The 23,673-nt window shown below is 36.4% G+C and overlaps 1 protein-coding gene across 1 annotated transcript in view; it reads left to right on the top strand.

The window, feature by feature from the left end:
- The first annotated feature begins 6,637 nt into the window (after nucleotides 1-6,637).
- The window catches only part of ARAP2 (ArfGAP with RhoGAP domain, ankyrin repeat and PH domain 2), a 162,188-nt gene continuing 145,152 nt past the window's right edge, over nucleotides 6,638-23,673 (top strand). Inside the window, exon 1 of the mRNA XM_063108248.1 lies at nucleotides 6,638-7,545. Within this exon, the coding sequence (XP_062964318.1) occupies nucleotides 6,644-7,545 (902 nt within the window). The 5' untranslated portion in view covers nucleotides 6,638-6,643. The remainder of the gene's footprint in view (nucleotides 7,546-23,673) is intronic.

Raw genomic sequence — 23,673 nt, 5'->3', positions numbered from 1 at the left:
ATGGACACATACACCCACAATCACACTGAAATGGTGTGTAAAACTTGAACTTGCAAGGCATGATGTATTTAAGAAGATTTCCCTAGTGTGAATATAAGTGATTATGCATAGCTCGACAAAGGAGAGGAAAACTCTGAAGTCTTTGATACATCTCTACTGTTAAATCGATGCAGGAGGCATCACAGTTAACAGCATAGGCTGTGTGGAGTCTGATTCACAGAATTCTGGCTCCACTGTTCAAGTACTGTGTGACTGTGGGCATGGGGATATTCTAAGGCAGCTGTGAGAATTAAATGAGATTCTACACAGATGGTTTATAAGCACTTCACAGCTATTGGCTGTTATTATTAGCAGCATAAGTCTGAGGGAGAGGGACAGAGGATGGATGTGTTTTGATAGGTGGGGAAGGAGTAGTGGTCAAGGTAGAGAACATGGGGCAAAAGAGGTCAGAGCCTGTGGGCCACCATGGTTAAGAGATGACCAGGTTGAGGGACCTGGGCTTCCTGTAAGGGGTCTAATTGGGATAATGTTGCCACATGCTAAAGTAAGTGAATTGATGTTAAAGGACAGGGTTGCCAAATGACTAATTTGACACTCTTTCTGGGCAGTAAGCACTCAGGCTAGAACAGTAATTAAGAGTCCTGACCTTCAACCTTTTGCAGTCTGCTCTATACTGTGGGATGGAGTAATATGACAACAAGCGTATTTTCTCTAAACCACTTCCTCTTCTACATGGCTGTGGGAAACAAAGCTGAACATGTTGTCTTTATGAATACTTGGAGTTAATATATCTGTATTAAACAATGAGTTTGCTTGATGTGAAAATAGCATGTTACCTATTTTTTTGTGACAATATTCTGCAAAGGTGGACTTCGATAAGACCTGTAATCTGAACTAGTTAGTTCAGCATGTTACCCATGTGGAACCCTCTAGTTTTCCAAGGAGCTAGCTATTTCTTCACAATAAATTTATTAACAAATTGAAAGCAGGGACATGTTTCTTTTTTATCATCTATAGTGCCAGGTACTATATAGGGAGCTGATAAGTTGGAGAGAGTTGGAGGTGTAAAAATTATACCCGAGGTTTCTGCCTTGGGTATCATAATCACCTTTCCTATCTACTAGTGCCACTCATTCATCGAGACTATCAAAAGCATTTTCTCATTTCTGGATCTAACCCTGGAAGACAGTTTCATTCCACTGGAAACCACTGTCCTGAGTGTTCTGGTTTTCTTTCTTTCTTTTCTTTTCTTTTTTTTTTTTCTGGCAGCCGGTACAGGGATCCTGGACCTTGGTGTTATGAGCACCACACTTTAACCAACTGAACTAACCAGCAAGCCCCTATGCACTGCTGTTCTGGAATACAATAAGCTCTCATTGTTATTAGAGTTTGTAAGACTTTTATTGATAACATTGAAAAGTTTCATAATTCATTTGGCAGTCTAATTTTTTTTTGTAGATATTTTCCAAGGTTTCTTTCAGTCCTGTGATTCTACGATTGTTAAGCCTATTATTTTGTTACATTTGCAGTTTCTGTGTATGCTAAGGTTATGTTTCTGATTTTACAATGGTGTGTGCTTTCTTTTGGGAATGGATTAAACATATGACTGAATTCAATTGTACTATGCTATTTTTTCCCCTGAAAGATATTAGAGTCAGGCAAAAGTGGTTCCAGAAGTTGTCAGCACTGTGTACTGAATGATCTTATAGTTAATGAAGTGATCCTTGGTTTTCAATTATTTTCTTTTCTAGGTCAGCTGGGGGATATGGCAAAGCTCCACTGGTATTCGGGGGTTTTCCTTATGTGAGGCATTAGGAAGGGGACTGTTATTCCAACCCATGAGTTTCTAAAAGCCCCACAGATGGTTTGGAGGGCTTCTAGCTGACCTCCTGCCACCCCTAACTCCTGATTTCAGGACCTCTTTTAGTGGTTAGATGGATTGGAGAAATCTGTGTTTGAATTCTGTCTCTGCTTCTTACTAGCTTAGTGACTTAAATAGACAAAAATCTAAAACTACGTGTGCTTTCCATTTCTCATCTTTAATCATCTTAAAGCTGGGAAGAAGTCATTCAGCAAACATTTACTGAGCACCTACTATAACCCGACAGTGTTCAAACTCAAGGGCTAGAGCAGTGAACAGTAGACAAGATCCCCACCCTCTGGGAGCAATCAATAGATGTCAGGTAGTAATAAATTGCATGAAGACAGATAAAGCAAGGGTATGGGGTAGTGAGTCATAAGGCATGCTGCGCTTGTATGCATGGGGGATTAGGGAAGGCCTCTCTGAAGAGGGCCCATTTGCCAGAGACTCACTAAAGTGATGGCATGAGCCATGACATATGGGTTGGGGAAGATGATTTGAAAAAGATGGAAGGGAGAGAGGTAACGTCTGAGGTGGAAACAGGACTGAGGCCAGAGTGGTGGCTGTCAAGTGATGGAGAGGTAAAATCAGGGTAAATGATGTTGGGAAGTCATAGGGAGTGAAGTAATGTGACCTTTGTTATAAAATGAATCATCATGGCTCCTGCATTAAGAATCTACTGTGTGGGGTAGAGGGGGCCAGGACAGAATCAGGGATGTCCTGGAGGCTGTTGGAGTGGTCTAAGATAGATGAAGGTGATGGCTTAGACCAGGATGTGAGCAAGGGAAGTGGTGAGAACTAGTTGGATTCAGGATATAGTTTCGAGGTAGAACTCAATTAAGTTGCTAAGATTATGTTTGTTAAGTGATATGGCAAGGTAGGCATGTAGCAGGTATTCCTAAAAGTTACTTCCCTTTACTTCTACTTCCTTATGGAAATGGATCAGGCTAGCACGGGCAAATGCACAACCACATCTGTAAGGCCAACTGTTTGTACATTCTTTAAATATGTATTACATATACATCATGGACTATGTGTATGTACAAATAATTTGGCATTTATTGGGCAGCTTATATGGGCTGGTCATCTTGGCAGAGTTTATTATGGGATAATAACACAATAATAATAATAATGGCAAACACTTAGCATTTGCCATGTCCAGTTTGTGTTCTAAGTGCTTTGTATATATTAATTCATTTAATTCTCACGTCACGTCCCTAAAATGTGGCATACGTGCCATTGAGCTCAATTGGAAATCAAAATGTGGAGCACTTCAGTTTCATGTTAAGGAGTTTGCACATGGTAGAATTTTGTAGAGTTAGGCATGCCCATCTCTTTACATCTAATGGGGTGTTTGGGGGCTAGAGCCTCTAAGGAAAGAAATGGATCTGTGAACACCCTTGGGTGGCACAAAGTCAGATAAATGAAAGACGGAGCTGATATTAACATGCAGAGTGGATTGCAGAACCTGTGAGAGGGAGCCTCTTCCATATCACAAAAAAACCCTAATCATGTTATTAGCCATACTCAGCTTGTTGAGTGACAGCAGTTTTGCATAGAACATTTGGTGTATCTGTAGATTCAGCCGCCCAGGAAGTGCACGTGTATACTTCAAAGGAAGGAAAGGACTTTGCCTGTTAAAACACAAATGTGCACACATGCACACACACCAAAAAATGAACAAAATGGGCCTCTTGATCACTTTTTTATTCCTACCAACCTCTCCCCTATCTCTTAAATACGTTCCAAGCACTTTGCAAAGTTCTAGGGTACTAGTTATAGATTTGCAGGGAAAGGAGCAATTCTAATTTGTTGCATCTTAAGGGGTAGATAGGAAACCTTCACAGAGGAAGTAATATCTGCCTACTCAGAATTTTAAATGGTGCATGGGAAAGCAGATACAGCATATGCAAAAGGTATGGGGCTGTTAAACAGCTTGTTGCCTCAGGGGAATGATAACTAACAAAAATGAACTAAAGTGAGTGAAAGATGAGGTAGAATGTTTGGCATGGTTTGAATATGGGCCTGGGGTTCGTACATAAAAACACCTTCCTTGTAGGAAATATATATGAGGTATGATGTTGGGCATGTTATTGTTGTTCACATCATTAGTACCTGCTATTATAATTGTTTGACAGAGACCAAACTGTGATATGGCACTGTGAGCTTAGATTTTATCCTGTGGATGATGTGGAGTGACATGCTGAATTTGGATTTTTGATAGTTCACTGGTACCTGGAGATTGGGTGAGACATTTGTCCAGAGGCTGTTGCAGTAATACAGACAAGAGATGTAATGAGGTTCTGAACCAAGGCAAAGGTGAGGGTGGAGGAGTGTTTTAGTCAGCTCAGCTGCTGTAACAGAAGACCGCAGACTGTGTTTCTCAAACAGAGATTCATTTTTTCACAGCGCTCGAGTGTGGAAAGTCCATGATTCAGTTGCCAGCTGATTTGGTTCTTGGTGAGGGTCCTCTTTCTGGCCTGCAGATGGTTGGCTGCTGTCTCATTGTGTCCTCACTTGGGGGGTGAGGGGACAGCAAGCTCTCTGGTGTCTCTCATAAAGAACTAATCCTGTCTTATCAGGGTCCCATCTTTATGGCCTCATTTAACTTTACTTACCTTCTTGTGGGCCCTATCTCCAAATACAGTCATATTAGGGGCTAGTGCTTCAACATATGAATTTTTCCATCCATGGCAAGGGGTAAAATGAGTAGCCTAACTGCTTTTTTGAATTTGGTGGGTAAGACAAGGGTGGACTTGGGAATGCCCTCTGGGCTTTTGATTTGGGTGACTGGGTGGGTGATGGTGTAGCTACTTGCAATAGGGAAAGATCAGGAGGTTTTTTGGTTTGTGTTTGTATTTTATTAAAATTGTTTTTGTCCTATTAAAGTTTTTGTGGAGGCTGGGAAGCAAGACTGTGACTTTTTTGTAATTTACCCTGCCCAGAAAGGAAGGTGCTTCTAATCCTCTTAAATTATTGACCAATTCATAACGTTTATAAATTCTAAAGTGGGTGAACTGTATGTTCACTTATGGCAAGAATTATTTCCATCTTGTGATGTGCCAGAAAAAAATAGACAATACATTTATTTACAAAATAATTGTGTAGAACAAGAGTGGTTTATCTGAGAATTTGTATGTGGTGTTGAGGTTTAACTTACTTTTTTTTTGGACATACCTTATTGACAAAAACATTTCCTGCCTTTCATCTCTCATTTTTATTTCTCTGCTCCTGCAGTGCCCTGGAGAAGATATGTGCTTTCCATCTTGTCATATACCTGTTTATTATTGTTTGTGGATATTTTTAAATAGTCGAGGAGATAGCTTATGGGAAATTGGCAAATAACATATGCATAGTCTGAGTTGTGCCTTTTGGAGAGCTATTTCAAGGTGTGATTTCCAGAAGCATTGCATCAAAGCTTGTTTTGAAAAACTTACCTTGTACGGGTGTGTCTGAATATATTACTTCAGTATACATATGTTATACATATTCTGTACTTTTTTCTTTTAATTGAAGCATCATATACAGAAATCTGCACATGTGCATTTTCATAAGCCGAACACAGATGTATGATCAGGACCTAGATAAATTGACTTTTTTAATAAAAATATAATTATGTTGTTTGGGAGAAAAATGAACCTATATGAATCTGTTGTGTACATTGGAGGAAAATGTGACCTTTAAACTTTTTCCTTTTCCTTTCATATTAGCGTATTTCCTGTTAGCTAATGTATTTAAGAATTAGCTAATTATTCAACTAGTCTTATATGTCTTATAGTCTTATCTTGTCTTATGTGTTATATATTTATTATTTATTTATAATGCTGCTTGCTTTTTTGAAATGAAAATCATTGACCTGAGAAATATGTTCTGCTTTTTAAGACTTTGAAAGAAAGTGTGGTAAAGGAGAAAGTTACTTATATTTAGCTGCTGCTAAGAAAGATTACCTAAAACTTGGGAGTAAAAAAATGTTTTTCCAGTGCCTTCTTGGGGGTATTGTTGTACAAGCCCACCCTAAGGATATTCAATTCTAATTCCTATGCTCCACTGGGCTATTTATTGTTTGATTAGAGACTGGACAGTGGGAAGTTACCTGAGCTTATAGATATTTGTCTGGTAGAAAAGACAACCCCAAATGTTTTGGTTTTTTTGCCCTATAGGACATTAACCAGTTTTTTATCTGACCTACCTGTCTTAGAATCTAATACTCAAAAAACAAACAAACAAACAAACAAAAAAGCCTTTTCTGATGACTGTTTAGACTGTATAAACCTGTTCTACTAATGCTCTTGGAACCAGCCTTACCATCTTACTGATTCCCTTATTAATTAATGAGTTGAGTAATAATTTTGATACATGTTTATTCTATATTTGTGAGAGTCATTTTTTACCTTTTTGAAAAATCATAGCCTGATACTACCATATCATTTCTGTCCTGTACTCACACCATACCTGGGAATTGATTTTCCAGGACACACAAAGCAATGTACAAAGATTCGAAATTCAGTGAGTGAACGTTATTGTCCTAATTTCTACTGTGTTTCTTCAGAGAGAGTTTATAATATAAAACTAGATTTCAATAATGAAAATGCTCTAATAAGTTACTTTTATTTTTTTTTCCAGGCTTTAGCACATAAAGGAGTCATTGTGGAGAAAATAACATTTTGAGAAATTTTTCTGTTGCAATTGATAGAGAAAAAACTGATAGTGAAGTGCATCCCCTTGTGTATATCTCGTTTTCCTGCTTCGTGTATAACTCAGCTTAGTAATGAAGCCATCAACATGTCCTCAGTCAGTGAAGTAAACGTTGATATCAAAGATTTCCTAATGAGCATTAATTTGGAGCAGTACCTCTTACATTTCCGTGAGTTTGGTTTTAATACTGTGAAGGACTGTGCAGCCATAAATGACAGCGTGCTGCACGAAATTGGAATATCACCTACAGGACACCGTAGGAGAATACTTAAACAATTACAGATAATCTTGTCAAAAATGCAAGATATCCCAATATATGCAAATGTTCATAAAATGAAGAAAAACGATGACACGTCAATGGATGGCTGTGCTCTCTCTTCTAATCAGAGTACAAAACTTTCAGGTTCTGGTAGTGTGCAGACCCCTAGCCCAACACAGTTGGAGACTGTTACAAAAAATCTTAATCAGAACGACCTTAGTGTGGAAAATAGCCAGTCTCTTGAATCAGATGATAAGCTGTCTCTTCCTAAACATGACTTTCTTGTTCCAGAAGAAGAACCACAACTGAATTTGGATTCTTTTCATGATTCTTTACTTGGTAGTGAAAATATTAAAATAGAATCTTCGATTACAAAGAAGAATATGGATTGTACAATTGGAGAACCACAAACAGGAAAAGTTGTTTTGATCTCAGAAAATATCAGCAAGCTTCCTAATGCACACCCTGAATGTCTTTCTTCCATTGGCTGTTCAACAGCAGAAGCAAATTCTGGAAATGGAGCTAACGGTTTATTAGAAAAATCACCACCGTCCCCATTCTTTAAATTTCAAGGAGAAATGGTTTTAAATGATTTGTATGTGCCATCATCACCAGTCCTAGCACCTATGAGAAGTCGTAGCAAATTGGTTTCAAGACCATCTCGATCTTTTCTGCTAAGACATCGGCCTGTACCAGAGATTCCAGGGTCAACAAAAGGAATTTCAGGGAGGTAAGAATTTTTATGATAGGCTGTAAGTATTCAACTTTGACATATTTCTCTATTCAACAAACCTTTTGTTTTCTTTTAAAACTTTTTCTTTATGCCATTTGTCATGTACGTTATTTCCTGGAGCCTATTTTCAACTTCAAAAGCCTGGGACTCTTTAGGTTTCCCACATTTAATTGGGGGAGCATCCCTTCCCTAATTCTATCTGGATATTCCTTCCCATATCTTCCCTCCACACCTGGTATTGTTGTCTTTCCGTTAGTGCAGTTCTCATATTTGAATTGCTGGCTCTATCTCCCCACTAGATTATTTGTTCTTTGGTGGGGAACATGTTTTTAATGTGTCTCTACTGCCTGGCACAATGCTTGGCACAAATTAATAATTCAGCACTTCTCTTGAGCTTGGTAGTAGTTAATGTGCTAGGTGGGAAGGATGTAAAAGGGCTTGCAGTTTAGTGTAGAAGACAGTTGTGAAAGATGGTAACAGTACCGTATGCAGCCAGGCCCACTAAAGAAGGGAACTCTGGAACCCCAAAGAGGGACCCCCACCTGGGTAGGTCATTGGTGTCCTGAGATAACTGAGTGGTTTGAAAAGAACTGATTGCAGCAGAGATAGCTTTCATCTGTTTCTCAGAAGTACACATAAAGTAGTTGTGGTTTTCTCCAGGGTTGGAGTGGGATATTTTTCAAACAAAAGCTAACACTTGTCTCTGCTGAGCGGAGGAATGAGGCTGTTCAAGTTTGACTATTACTGCAGTGGCACTAAACACCTTAACAGACTTTCTGCTTCAGGCTGGCATGTCTGCAAGATTCTCCTTCCCCCTTTGAATCTGTGGCTGCTCTTGATTCTCTTTCCCTTAAGAACCTTGGGTAATTGCGGTCAGTGCAAGTTGTATTTGCAAGAGAAAAGGTAGCAGTTCAGTATTTGTAAGAGAAAACATGACAATTTACAAGACTTTGTTAAATATCTCCTATTAGAGTGTAAACTCTTTGAGGGCAAAGGCCCTTTCTTGACATCCCTAGTGCCAATAGGGATGTCTGGTATTTACTTGGAAATCAATAGTAGTAGTGTTATTTATTAAACATTTAGGTGCTAGTTTGGTTTGTAATTTTCCATGGGTTATCTAATCTTCACAGTGGCCCTGTGGAGTAGATAATGTGCACTCCATTTCACTTAGGAGGTAACAGACTAAGGTTAATTTTCCTCGGATCCCTTGAGTAGTGAACTGGGATTTCTTCCCAGTACATCTGACTGCAGAACCTACTTTCCTAATAAATATTTTGAGAAATAAATTGAATGCATATATAAGGATTGGATTATTTCTTGGGATTGTGGATTGCTGAATGCATATATAATAATTTGATTGTTTATTGGGATTATGAAATACATGATTTTTTTTGTATGACACTTTAGCTTTAAAATATTTTGCTAATTTTGAATAATTAAAGGAAAGTAAATGAATAATTACCAGTCTTCAGATGTCAAAAGCTTTCAGTATCTGTGAAGGGTCTACTATGAGTACACATGTTAAAACAGCGTCTTTGCCAGAAAAGAATTTTTTTGGAAGCCATAAGGATAACTTCAGATAAAAACAAACTAACAAAAACAGAATAAACCAAACATTTGGTTTAAGTTTCAAACAGTATGTACTATTTTTCTTGGATTTTACAGATTTTTACTTTGATGCTCATTTAGTTGTACAGGGGCAGCAAAGTTCCCCTTCCTCCTCTTAGGGCCCCAGATGGGTCTGAGAATTAAACTGATAAAAGACAGATTAACAGGAGAGAAGCATACAAATTTATTTAATACAAGTAGTACAAGTTTTACGTAGCATGGGAACCCTTATAAAGGAGATGAAAATTCAGAAGCAAACACTTGTATACTGAATCAGACCAAGAGCAGTACCTTGTGAAAAAGTAACAAAATTATTTGGGGAGGCTTAAAAGATTAAGAGTCATTTTAACAAGTATGTACAGAACTGTTTGGGTCTCCACTTCTAGTCCTTGAGGATAAGGATGTTACTCCTCTGACATGGGAATTTCATCACCTGCTTTTAAAACAGCAGGAAGGTCAGAGTGATCTTTTTGCATCTGCTATTTGCAACACTTAATTAAGTGGCTTTCATTTAAAGTAGTCAATATGTCAGAGTGGTATGTTTTTAACTCCTTCAGTTGTAAATGTAAGCTTTGTGTTATATGAAAGGCTTGTTTTTCACATTGTGGCTATGAATCTTTGAAAATGAGAACTGAGATAACATTAAAATTAGTAGCAATTTAGTACTAGCTATATTGTAACACTGTTTTCAATGTTATTTTTAGGCCAGATTACTCATCATAACCTTCTTTTCTTTGATTGTGGTGGTAAATGGGACTGTGCTTTTGTGGCGCTCAGATCATAAAATGAACAAATAAATTAAAATATTTTCAGACTTCACTGTCTATTTTTCCTTGTGGTCCTCCCCTGTGATGCGGACAGTCATTGCAAGATTTTAATATGTTATGACTTTTAAAATAAAACTATGGGTTATATAATCTTAGTTTCTCTTTAGTCAAGTAACATCTACACATGATATTTAGTGCATTCCTTGATGTACTGAATAAAAATATTTCTTTGTGGCCAATGCTTTTGACATAATTACCAATTAAACATTTAATACGACTATTAAAAGGACTTCTATGCTGGAAGTGTTTTCCTGATGTGGGGCTCTTTGTTTTCTCTCTTCCTGGTCAGGTACCCTCCCTGCTTCATCATATCTGACATAGTTGACCTCCAGTCAAAGGGATTGTCTTTGTTTTTGCCTTGGGGTCTTCCCTGAATTCTTACCTACATTTTTTCTGCAGAGGGCTGGGCTGGGTGGGGCTACTCTGGACAGTGGACCTCAGGATATTTCCTGTCTCTTGAGGGCCAGATCAGAACTAGGTTGGAAGCCCCACCTCCTTCCTTGTAACCTTCACCTGGGAACCCTCCAAGCAGAAAACAAGTCCAACCAGCATCTTGTCATTTCCATGGGACTTACAGGAGTGGCCTGTGATCCTTCTCTGGGGAGTCCTATTAGTGCTCGAGGCAGGGAGGAACAGGTATCTTACAGCTCCTGAAGAGGTACCTTTTTTCTCCCCCTCCCAGTTTAATGATTTTTATACATCTTTCAGGCAGCTACTTTATCCTTGGCACAAGTTGCAAAGCCCTTTAGTTTTAGTTTTAGTTTTAGGTGTCATGCCTCGGATGTTTTGGGGGAAGGGAAAATAAGGAGGCAGAAGTAATGGGAACGGGGTGATCGCAAAGCTGCAGTGTGAGGGAGTACAGTCACCCTCCCTTAACCGTTGGGGTTAAGTTCCAAGACCCCCAGTAGGTGCCTGAAACTGAGGATAGTACCCAGCCCTCCCGTACTCATCCTTCTTGTGATGGGGAAGGGACGAAGCCGGATGGTGCTAGATTTCATCACGCTGTTTAGAACAGCACACAATTCAAAACTTATGAGTTGTTAATTTCCGAATTTTCCATTTAGTATTTTTGGACCCTAGTGACCGTAGGTAACTGAAACCAAGGAAAGTGACACTGTAGATAAAGGGGACTACTGAACATTTGTTTTAAAACTGATGTACTATATTGGCTGTTCGAGGGCGTTTAAAAAGTTTGAAAACTAAACCTGAAGTCTCTGGCTGCCTTTGAAGTTTTTATTAAAAATAGAAGTCTTAGATTTTTTTTCTCTAGATGTACTTAGACATTAGAAAGGGATAGCACTATTTCATACTTTTAAAAAACATTTATTTGTAAGTATTTGTGGTGTACAGCGTGTTGTTTCAATACATGCTATTTTTATAAACTTTAATGTTGGAAATACATATGAGCAAAAAGTGTACAGAATAATAAGCAATGGTTTGCTGCACTGAATAAGAAAAATACAGAAACTCATCTCATCTTTTTCATGTTCAAGAAAAACTCCACATTTTATGTTATAGCAGAAAAATGCTTAGCAATCCTAACATTCAGATTTTTTTTCCTTTAAGGTGCTTTTTAATAAGCTCTATGAAAAAACTGGCTAATTCATATTTGCAAATTTTGACATGAACATTTAAATAAATCAAAATTTAATAAATGGTTAATAGTTAGATTTATTAGATGGTAAGGGTATCTTTCTGTTTGATAGTCTTCATAAGTTAAAAACATCATTACATTTATATGTTATTTTTTTAAATGAAAAACTACATCTCTTGAAAAAAATATACGGGGGGGAGGGTGTCTTCAAAAAGTTCATGGTAACATTCATATTATCTTTTTAATGCTACTTTTCCGCAAACTTTTTGAAGTACCCTCGTATGTTAAACTGCAACTTTTGTTAGTAGATTAAAAACATTTTCATGACAATGTTGTAGACTTCTGTGTTGCAATCCCTGTGTAATGATTATTTTTTCTTAAGGAACTGTTTTGGAACTTCACAGATTGAGACTTAATTATCCGCATTGTAAATTTCACATTATTGGTCTGTGCTGTTGTTAACCCACTGTCATGTTTTCTGAATTCAGATCTGTGTGTTTTAGTGAGACTTTGTGATACCTCAGGGCAGTTGAACTGCTTAATGATTGTGGTTGTTTTTCTTCTGAATTCAACTGTGTAATGACCTGTAGTCTTTTGTAAACTGTGAGAACTTTTTTTTTTTTTTAAACATTCTGGGAAATCATGATCCATATATGGAATGTAATTGATTTTTTTTTTTTTTTGGTGTTTCTGCCTTGCCTGAGTAATAGGCGAAATGTAGTTCGTAAAGAGAGTTCTTTGAAATTAACCTTTATGCTACTGTTTTTCTTGGCAATTTTAGGGATTAAAAAAACGCGAAAAAACATCTGTAGGTATGCTGAACATTCAGTTTGATAATCAGAGTTATTCAATACTTCCATTTTTATTCAAATTCTTTAAACCATTTTAATTCTGATACCAAGGACTATTGCCATTCCCTGCTCTGGCTACCATAACAAAATACCACACGGTGGGTGATTTAAACAACAGAAATTTATTTTCTCACAGTTCTAGAGGCCAGGTGTCCGAAATCAAGGTGCTAGCATGGTTGAGTTCTGGTGAGGGCTTTCTTCTGGTGTTCAGGTGGTCGCCTTCTTGATTTCTGCTCATAGGGCCTTTTCTCAATGCCTGGGCTCGGGGAGAGAGTGATCTTTCTCTGGTGTCTCTTTTTATAAGACCACCAGTCCTATTGGAAGAGGGCTCCACCCTTATATCCTCATTTAACCTTTATTAGCTCCTAAAGACCCTATCTACAAATACAGTCACATTGGGTGGTTAGGGCTTCAACACATGAATTTGTGGGGAACACAGTTCCGTCCATAACATAGTTTTTCTTTACTTGCACAGAAATTTGTTAATTCTCTATTTAAGGAATAGGACTTGGGTATTTTCAGAGGCTTTACTAACACATTACATTCCACGCACAAAGGCTGTTTATAGTAGGTAAGCTCATCTGAACATCCGAAGATTTCCTCTATTTTCAGAAAAGAAATTTGATTAAGGTTTTAAAAATAATGAAACTAGCATGGGGGAAATACTAACAAAACATTTATGAAGTTAATGTGACTCAGAATTACTAAGGTTTTTATTATTTTGGTTTTATTTTTTAGATTTTATTATTATTTGTGTTTTTAAACCATATTTGTATTTGAGCATAAGTTTCAATTTGTAAAGAGTAAGCTTTATATTTTATGTATTTAAATATTTATATATATAAATATATTTTAATATTTCTTTTTTGAAATGTGCAAACAAATTGAACTCTGTCTATGCATACATACTTTATGTTCCAAGCTTATTTGCATATTGGACAATTTCTGAGCCGATCAGCAATGACATATACTCTGATATATTCATGGTGCTTGGAACATTTCTTTAAGTGTTAGCTTGTTGGACCATGCTTTGTATAAAGCATTATGGTGAATGTGTAAGGGATGTGATACAAAGATAAAAATTAGGTTACAACTCAGGAAATTTATCGGGAAGAAGAAGCACCTTCTTAGTTTCTGGAGTTAAGCCAGTAAATCTGACTTCCTGGGTAGGGACTGTAGTATGAGTCCTCTTTAACAAATAGATTGAAACCACGGCAAATATTTTGACATAATTACTTGTAATTTGAAAAACTCAAACATACAGAAAAGTGTGTAAAGTAACAGTAGTGAACATATAATACCATCTAGATTTAAAAAGCATTAGTATCTCGCCATGGTGGACCCAGGCTTCAGTTTGTTGAGAAAGAATAAATTCAACTAATTTTCCTGCCTCGTCCCTCTTTGCCCAGAAGTAACTGATATTCTGAAATTGATGTTTATCCTACTCATACATGCTTTTGTACTTTTAATGCAGATATAATAGTATTGTTTAAGATATTTTTGATTTATGAAAATGCTGTTTTTTTGCAACTTGATGTTTCACTTAATATTATTTTTGAGATTTGTCCACGTCCATGCACATATTTTATGCAAAAACTGCTGTAGGGTATTTTTTCAAAACTGCCCCCGCCCCCCGCAATTTATTCCCATAGTAGTTTGTTGATGCTTTTTCAGTATTATAAATGAAGAGTGTTCATTCTGAGGACTTTAAGAAACAAATGCACACATTATGTTTACCAGGAGGACCTGTCATTCTTTAGTAAAAATAACAATTGGCTCATTCTTGCTGAGAGTTTACATTGTGTAGGGCACTGTCTTATGATCTTTAAAAGCATTGTTATCTCATAAATCATCATAATATTCCTAGGCCACAGACCCTCATTCATTTCCCTTTTAATAAATGTGGAAACCAGGTTCAGAGATGCTAGGTAATTTGACCAAGATCACAAAGGCATAATAATGAGTTGATGACTTTTTTGTGAACCAGTCATGCTTTGTATTTCAAATTTAAAAGCAGTTTTCAGGTAGGAAAATAGTAGGAGAGAAAGAGACAGAATGACCAAATTGACTTTGAATGCTGGCCTTGCCTCTTATTAGCTGTGAGACTTGAGTGGGAGAACCTCCTCCTTCAATTGATAGGATTAGGACACCAAGTCCTACCTCATAGGGCTGTTATAAGGAATTAATATGAGATCTAGATAGGTGAGATCCCTAAAATTTCTTTGGGCATAGTAGATATTAGAATATAAGAGAGCTTGTGATAATTTATTCATAGACAAATGAAAATATAAATTGCTAACCATGAGTTTTCAAAACTATTTGTTTCCTATACTAAGCTGCTTTCATACATACTAGTTCAGATGAACTTGGTTGATGGATTTGGTAATCCTTGCAGGTGGATATCAATAGCAAAATCAGTAAACATCATCATAAACTTTTTTCTTTACATTTTATGTGAGTTATGGTGAAATCAACAAAATAGTGCTTAAAAATACCAATAATGGGTATACTTAAAATAGTTCAAAATCTTATAATTTATTTTTTCAGTAAGTTGAGATTGATTTTTTTTTTTCCTTAAAGCGTTGTGGTTTAGAATGTGAGTTATGGATCTAGACTGCCTGGATTTGAATCCCAGATTAGTTACATATGAGCTGAGTGACCATGGGCAAGTTACTTAACTGCTTTGTGTGCCAACTTTCCTCTTTAAAAAAATGCAGATCATCCTTGGGAACTGCTTGCTAAAAAATAAGTAAATAAATAAATAACTAAATGCAGGTAATCTTATATGCTTTTTGACTACATGCATATGTATATACTGTGTGTGTGTGTGTGTAAAATTATGAGACCTTTGTCTGGAATATTGTAAATGCTTAGTAAGAATTAGCAGTGTTTATCATTAGTGCAAGTTACCAAAGATGCAGAATATTTGAGTACTGTTCCACTCAAGGGTTCAAATCTTTAATATGTACGTGTATTAGTAATGTACAAATATGAGGAAACAATTACAGCTGTATAAAAGTATCAAGAATCTGAAGGTAGTAAACAAATAAAAGATAAACCATTTTCTAATACTTTGATAAAATTCTAGGCCTCTTTCTTGCCAAAGGAAACTTCTATCTTGACTTTATTTTATTTTATTTTTATTTATTTTTTATTACACATACACGTGGGGTACAACATTGATTTTCAATAATTGTGTAGAATGTGTGGTTGTTAGATTAGTATAGTTAGCTTATTCATCATTACAATATGCATTCTTTGTGTCCGTTGACCAATTCCTCATTAAATTGCAATCACTTTCTTGCTTTTAAAAGGAATTTTACCTCTTAAGTATGTCCCAAATAGTATAGTTTTGCCAATTTTGTGAACTTTCAAAAAGATACAATCATATGTTGGGCATTTTTAGTTCAGCTCATTTTGCTTAACTTTGATACTCATCCAAGTTGGTATCTGTGGCTGTAGTTTGTTTTCACTGCTGTATAATACTTCATTGTATGAATATACCTGATATCCATTCTTACTCTTGGTAGACATTCCATATTTTCAGCATTGTCCAGCATTTTGCATATAAATAATGTAGATATATGTGTATACACATATAGAACTCATCTTTAGATATTATTTACATATGAGGTTACTTCTAAAAGTTTGTGGAGAAATAGAATTAAAAGGTAATACAAGTCCTTCCATGAACTTTTTGAAGTCCCCTTGTATAATAAAATAGACTTATTTTAAGTATGAAGGTTGATGAGTTTTGATAAATATATATACCCACATGACCACTACCACAATCAAGATGTAAAGCATTCCATCACTCTCCCCCAGATTCTCTCATGATCATCTGCAGTAAATTGCCCTATCCCCTGCATCATGGAACTATTGATCTCACTGTAAATCATTTTTGCCTATTGTAGAATTCCATATAAATGGAATCATATAGCAGGTAATCTTTTGTATCTGGAATCATTATTCAACGTGATGTGTTTGAGACGCATCTAAGTCATTGCATGTCAGATTGTTCTTTTTATTGTAGAATAGTGTTTCTTTGTGTGAATCTTCCACAACTCATTTATCCATTTGCCTGTTGACATACATTTTGGTGGCAATTCTTGGAACACATCTACATGCATGTCTGTTGAATACGTACCTAGGAGTAGGTTTGCTGTGTCAAGGGTATGCATATTTTCCACTTCGATAGATAATGAAAAACAGTTCTTAAAAAGTGGTTCTACTAATTTATATTACCACCAGCAGTATATGTACATTTCTCTTGTTTCATACCCTAAACAATACTTGGATATTTTTAAATACTTTAGCCATATAGATACACATGTAGTGGTATTTCATTGTGGTTTTAATTTGCATTTTCTAATCACTAATGAGACTGAACACCTTTTAATGCATTTATTTGCCATTGGCCATGTTTATATCTTCTTTGGTGTGGTCCTTTTCACGTCTTCTACCCATATTTGTTTCTTTTTGGTTGTTGCTTTGAATTGGATTTTCTGACTTTCATAATGATTTTTAGGAATTATTGATACACTATGGGTATGAGCCCTTTGTCCAATATATCTTCTCCCTCTCTGCATATTGCTTTTTTGTCCCTTAATGGTGACTTTTTAATGAATAAAAGTTTTTAGTAATAATTTAGTCAAATTTACCAATACTTTCCTTTAGAGTTAAAACTTTTTATTTCTTAGGATACATGAAAACATTTTATTGTTATCTTCTTGCTTTATTGTTTGATCTATTACATTGGGATTTATAATTCATCTTGAGTTGATTTCTATATATGGTCTGAGATAGGAGGAATGTTTCATTTTCCTACACGTGGATGTACAACTGATCTACTTATTAAAAAGACTATGGTTTTCTTATTGCTGCAGATTGACATCTTTTTTTTAAAAGACAATTGTGTCTCTTTATGAGCCCTTTATTCTACTTTAATAATCTATTATCCCTTTATCAGTAATATAGTATTTTAATTATTATAGCTTTATAATAAATCCTGATACCTGGTAGAGTATGTTTTCTTATCATGTTCTTCAAAAATGTCTGTTATTATTAGGTTTTTTTTGTTTGTTTTTTTATGTACATTTTAGAATCAACTTGTTACAATTACACACACACATACCCCCTGCAACTCTTTTGTTTGAGATTGCATTGATTCTGTGGATTAGTATGGGGGGAGGGGTTGTCATCTTTGCAATATTCAGTTTTTCATATATTCCTCTATTTAATTAGATTTTGTATAATTTTCTCAGTAATGTTTTCTAGTTGAGTTCTTACAAATCTTTTGTTAGGTATAATCCTAGATTTTGGTAATTTTTTGATGTTCTTATGTATGACATATTTTTTTCTAAGGCCTCTTCCAGCCTTGAATTTTTATTTTTCCAATTCAGTCAGATAAATATTCCACATTATTCCCTTATCAGAATAGCTAACAAAGAGCAAGAAAAACTTTACCTGTCTCACTTCCACATCAATTGAATTGTTTCATGCATTTTTGTTTAATTTCCTCAACTGGACTGACAATTCTTTAATTTTTTTTCCCAATATGACAGCAGGTTTTATCAAGTTAGAAGAACATTCCATTTTACTTCACATTGGAGAGTTTACTGTTAACTAAAAAATTTTAATACCCTGCTCCAAAATGCTACTTTTTAATTTTTTATTTATTTTAAATTTATTATTATTATTATTATTTTTATTTTCTTACATTCTAAGATGTTGTGGAGTATTTGGGGGGGAGGTGGAGAGGGGTAAGGGGAGAGGGTAGGGTAGGAGGAGGAGAAGGGGGGGCGTGACCGAGGCCAGTGGCACCCCTCTCATTCTGGCAGGGGAGCCCTGGGTGCTTCCAGCGGTGGCTCCGTGGTCAGGTCCCTTGCCCCCCACCACCCTGGCTGAGGGGCCTGGGGCATTTCTGGTAGCAGCCTGGTGATTGTTGCTGGGCTTGATTTGGACATCAGGGGCGTAGCTGAGGTTCTCAGCCCTCCACTGCCTTGGCTTGGGAGCCTGGGGTGCTTCCACATGTTTCTCTGTGTTCATCTCTGGGCTGGATGCAGACTTTGGGGGCACATAACTGAGGGCCCCCTCGACTTCCCTAGCTTGAGAGCCAAGGCTACTTCTGGCTGTGGCCTGGTGGTCATCACTGGGCTGGATGTGGAAGTCAGAGAGGCATGGCTGAGGCCCTCAGCCCGCGCTCCACCCCAGCATGGGAGCCTGGGGGTGCTTCCGGTCCTTGTAGGTTTCATAGGTGTTCTTTGGTGGTGTTAGACCTTTACTGGTTAGTATTGGAACTTTGTCTCTGATCTGTTGCCTTTTTTGTTTTTTCTTTCTGTTCTGTATTTGATTATTTGCTATTCCCACCACTTAAACTTCGCACTGGAAGTAATTTGTTGTCCTTTGGTTACTTCTAAAATGGGGGAACTTCCTGTGGGGACCAGCACTTGAGCCTTGTGGTTGAGCTAAATTGCTGCTTTGCTGCTGATTCTCTGGAGAAGGCTTTTTGTGCAGCTCAGGTTTTAATTGTTGACCTTGTAAGCACTTCTGGGTCCTGTGAGGTCTGGTATACCTGGGTTGTGTGGAAACTCTGGTCTGGGCCTGAGTCTTTTCAGCAAACTGCACCTCCTACAGTTCTGTATTCCTGACCAGTCTACACTGAGTGATCCTATGCTGACTGGAGGGCAGATCAGCTGCCCATGCTGTGCCCCACTGCTTACCTGGTGGGCCCATTTCCCCAACTCATCACACTCCAAACACTTCCCATGGGATGGGCCACGTGCCAGTCCCCTGTGTTGACTCGCCAGCCTTTGAATGGCTCCTTTTTTCAGTTGTCTGTGACCCTTCACTCCTATGTGTATCCAAGGGAAACCTGTTAGTGGTCTTGTTGGCCTGCTAGCCACCAAGGCTGTCTTCTCCCCTACAGTCCCCAAGCAACTTCATATGAAGGGCACAGCAGCAGCTTTTGCCAGCTCTTGCTCTGTAAGCTCATGAGGGCTAGGCTTGAAGTGGTTGGGGCTTGAAACAGAGTGGTCCTTTCTTCTCTTGTCATGGCTTCTCCTACCTTTATGAACTCTGTAGGTCTCTCCTCCTCTTCCCCTGAGCTCTAGCAGCCTCAGCTTGGCAGTTGTTGCTTTTTAATAGTTGTAAATTGGTTGATTGTGGCAGAGGGTGACACTGGGTATAGTCTATTCTGCCATCTTGATCAGAAGTCCTATATGATATAATTTTTAATGTTTCATTTTGTTTGCTGATATTTAGGAATGGAGTTGATATTTTGTATGTCAACCCTATAAATAGTACATTTGATAAATTTATTTTTAAACAATTCTTTTTGAGGTATATGTACAGTAAATTGTAACTATTTAAAACATGTAATTTGATGAGTTGTAGAAGATGTCAACCCATCAAATTTTTACCACGGTCAAGAAACTGAGCCGTTCTGTTACCCTTAAGAGTTTCCCAGTGCCCTTTTATAGTCTGTCCCTCTAGAATGTACTTCTTTGTGTCTGGCTTCTTTTGCTCAGCATGATGATTTTGAGATTTATTCATATAATTATGTTTATTGGTAGTTTGTTTCTTTTTAGTTTTTTTACTCAAGGTAATATACTTTTAGTTCCATTTACCTTTTTTTTTTTTTTTTTAATCGTTTACTGCTTGATGTCCATTTGGTTTGTTTCAAGTTTTTGGTTATTGAGACTAAAGCTGCTGTGAGACCTTGTATACAGGTCTTTCTGTGGACATATGTTTTCATTTCTTTTGGGTTTTAGGATTGGAATAGCTGGGCTCTTAAGTTGAATGTTTATCTTTATAAGGAACTGCCCAACAGTTTCCAAAGTGGATGCACTCTTCTTTTTATACTCCAGCCAACAGTGTTTAAATGTTCTAATTATTCACATATTCTCCCACCCTTGGTACCAACAGTCTTAAATTGCCATTCCAGTAAGTATATCGTGGTATCATATATTCATATATCTTCTCTTGTGACGTATCTGTTCACATTTTTGTCCATTTTAAAATCGAGTCATTTGTCAGAAATATGTGACATTATAAGATTGAAACTTTGGTAAGATCCAGCTTTTCAATTTTTTCTTTTATGGGTTTTGGTTTTTGTATTTTATTTAAGAAAACTTTACTTATTCAGAAGTTACAATGAGTTTCTCCTATGTTTTCCAGAATTTTTACAGTTTTAGCATTAACATTTAAAAAAGGTCTAACTAAACTCCATTTTGAGTTAATTTTTGTGTATTGTATAAAATAAGAGTTGACATTCATTTCACTTCTTTTTTCCATTGAGATATCCACTCCCAGCAACATTTGTTGAAAATACTATCCTGTCTTCATTGGAATCTTTTTTTGGAATCTTTAAAAAAAAAAAATCAGTGGATGATGGGTGTGTGGGAGTATATGTGGACTCTATTTTATTTCATTGATTTACATGTGTATCCAGTCACCAGTGACACAGTGATTTGATTACTGTAGTTTGGGACTAAATATTGAAATTGTGTAAATTTTCCAAATTTGTCTTTTTTTTTTTTTTAAAGAATATGACTATTCTAGGTCATTTGTATTTGCATGAAAATTTTAGAGTCACCTTGTTAATTTCTATAAAATAGGCCCACTGTAATTTGTTTGGGATTGTGTAGAGTCTATATATCAATATGGAGAGTATTGACATCTTGACAATATTGAGGCTTCCAGTTCATGAATATGGTATATCTGTTCATGTATTTAGGACTTATTTTTCCCTGTATTCAGTGTGCAGGTCTCATTCACATTTTGATAAATTTATCCTTTTAGTATTTCATGTTTTTGGATGCTATTTGTCTTTGTTTTCTGTTGCTTATAACAGAATACTTGAAATTGGGCAATTTATCATTATCTTACTTTTTTTTTTTTGGTGGCTGGCTGGTACAGGGATTGAACCCTGGATGTTGGTGTTATCAGTACCATGCTTTAACCAACTTAGCTAACCAACCAGCCTTGGGTAATTTATGAACTTTTTTTTTTTTTTTTTTTTTTTTTTTTTTGTCGTTTTTTCGTGACTGGCACTCAGCCAGTGAGTGCACCGGTCATTCCTATATAGGATCCGAACCCGCGGCAGGAGCGTCGCCGCGCTCCCAGCGCAGCACTCTACTGAGTGCGCCACGGGCTCGGCCCCAGCCTTGGGTAATTTATAAATAAACAAAATTTATTTCTTACAGTTCTATAGGCTGGGTCTCTCTTCTTCCTCTTACAAAGCCACTAAATGTCACTCCTGTAATCACTCATTAATCTATTAACTTATTAATATATGAATGGACTAACCCATTTTTCAGAGCAGAACCCTCATGACCCAATCACCTCTTAAAGGCCCTGTTTGTCAATACTGCTAAATTGGGGATTAAATTCAACACAAATATTGGACAGGACATTGAAACCATAGCACAACTGTAAAAGAATTGTATTTTCAAATTATTTTTTCTATTTATTCATTGCTAGCATATAGAAATACTGTTGAATTTATTTATATTTACTCCTTATCCTGGGACTGGCTTATTAATTTGAGAAGATTTTTGATAGATTCTTTAGGATTTTCCATTTACAAATACCTTCTCCTTACAATGTACCATCCTTTCCAATCTGAGTGCCTTTTATTTCTTTCATTTGTCTTATTGCCTAGGTTGGGACCTCTGAAGTAATGTTAACATGAGTGGTGAGAACAGATCTCCTTGCCTAGCTCCCAATTTAGGGGAAACCACTCAGTCTTTTTTTTTTCTTTTTCGGCAGCTGGCCAGTATGGGGACCTGAACCTGTGACCTTGGTGTTACCATCAGCATACTCTCCCAAGAGAGCTAACCGGCCAGCCCCTCATTCAGTCTTTAATCATTAACAATAATGTAGATAAATGCCCTTTACTAGGTTAAGGAAGTTTCCTTCTAATCCTAGTTTGTTGAGAATTTTTGTCATGAATGAATGTTGAATTTTGTCAGTTGTCTTTTCTGAATCTATTATAATGATCATGTTATGTTTCTCCTTTATATTGTTAATATGGTGAATGACATTGATTTTTTTAAATGTTAAACCAACTTTACTTTCCTGTAGTAAGTCTCACCTAGTCCTAATTATATAGTCCTAGTCCTTTTTATATATTGTTGTGGTTTTTTTTTTGCTAATATTTTGTTAATGATTTTTGCATCTGTGTCATGAGGAATATTTATCTTTAGTTATGATTTTGACTGGTTTTGCTGTCAGTTATGTTGGCCTTATAGAATGAGTTGGGAAGTATTCCCTCCTCCCCTATTTTCCAAAAAAAAGTTTTGTAAGATTGAAATTGTTTCTTCTTTAAATGTTTGGTGAAATTCACCAGTGAAGTATCTGGGCCTGGAGCTAGTTGACTAATTACTGGACTTAATTTCTTTAATAGATACAGGACTATTAAAAGTTTGCATTTAATCTTGTCAGAATTGGTCATTTGTGTTTCTTAAGGAATTTGCCCATTTCATCTAAGTTGTTGTATTTATTAGGATAAAGTGTTTCTTAATAATCTATACTTTTCCCTTTAATGTTCTTAGGATTTGTAGTGATGTCCTTTCTTTAATTTCTGATGTTGGTAATTTCTTCTTCTGTCTCTTCTATTTTTTTTTTTTTTTATATTTGTCAATTTTATTGATGTTGTTCAAGAACCAGCTTTTGGTTACAATGATTTTTAAGTTTTGTCCATATTCTGTATTGTTGTTTTCTGTTCTTACATTTATTGTATCCTTGCTTCTAGTTACTTGGGCAGATATATATCTAAGAGAAATTAAGTATGTCCTGATCCTTACCATTAGATGGAAAAATAGGTAGAATTCTTATATATAGTGGTAGATCTTCCCTCTGTACAGTGTTTACCTTTGTCATCACTGAAGTCATGTTGTGTTCTAATCAATTATCTGCAATATTTTCTCTCAAGACTGTAAAATCCTTGAAAGAAGGGCTTATGTGTATTTTCATATTATGTTCATAGAGCCAGACACATTTTTGACTCAATATTATAAAGCTAATGACAAAAAAATCTAGTTAGTAAGTTTGTCTCTCTGGGGGGTGTGGCTAGCAGGTTTGGAATTATGTGCATGCTGGCACTGAGCAAATACATTCATTTAATTTTGTGGATTATAGATGTCAGAAGCAAACACTTGTAAAATCCAATGAAATCTCTTTAAGGATGCATAGAAAAACACAACAGAATTTGGTCATTCTGTTTATTTCCAGTCAGATTTAT

This window comes from Cynocephalus volans, chromosome 9 (genome assembly GCF_027409185.1).
Source record: "Cynocephalus volans isolate mCynVol1 chromosome 9, mCynVol1.pri, whole genome shotgun sequence".
NCBI classification, from domain to species: domain Eukaryota; kingdom Metazoa; phylum Chordata; class Mammalia; order Dermoptera; family Cynocephalidae; genus Cynocephalus; species Cynocephalus volans.
Note: the sequence above shows the minus strand (reverse complement) of the source record. Positions and strands in the feature narration are given on the sequence as shown.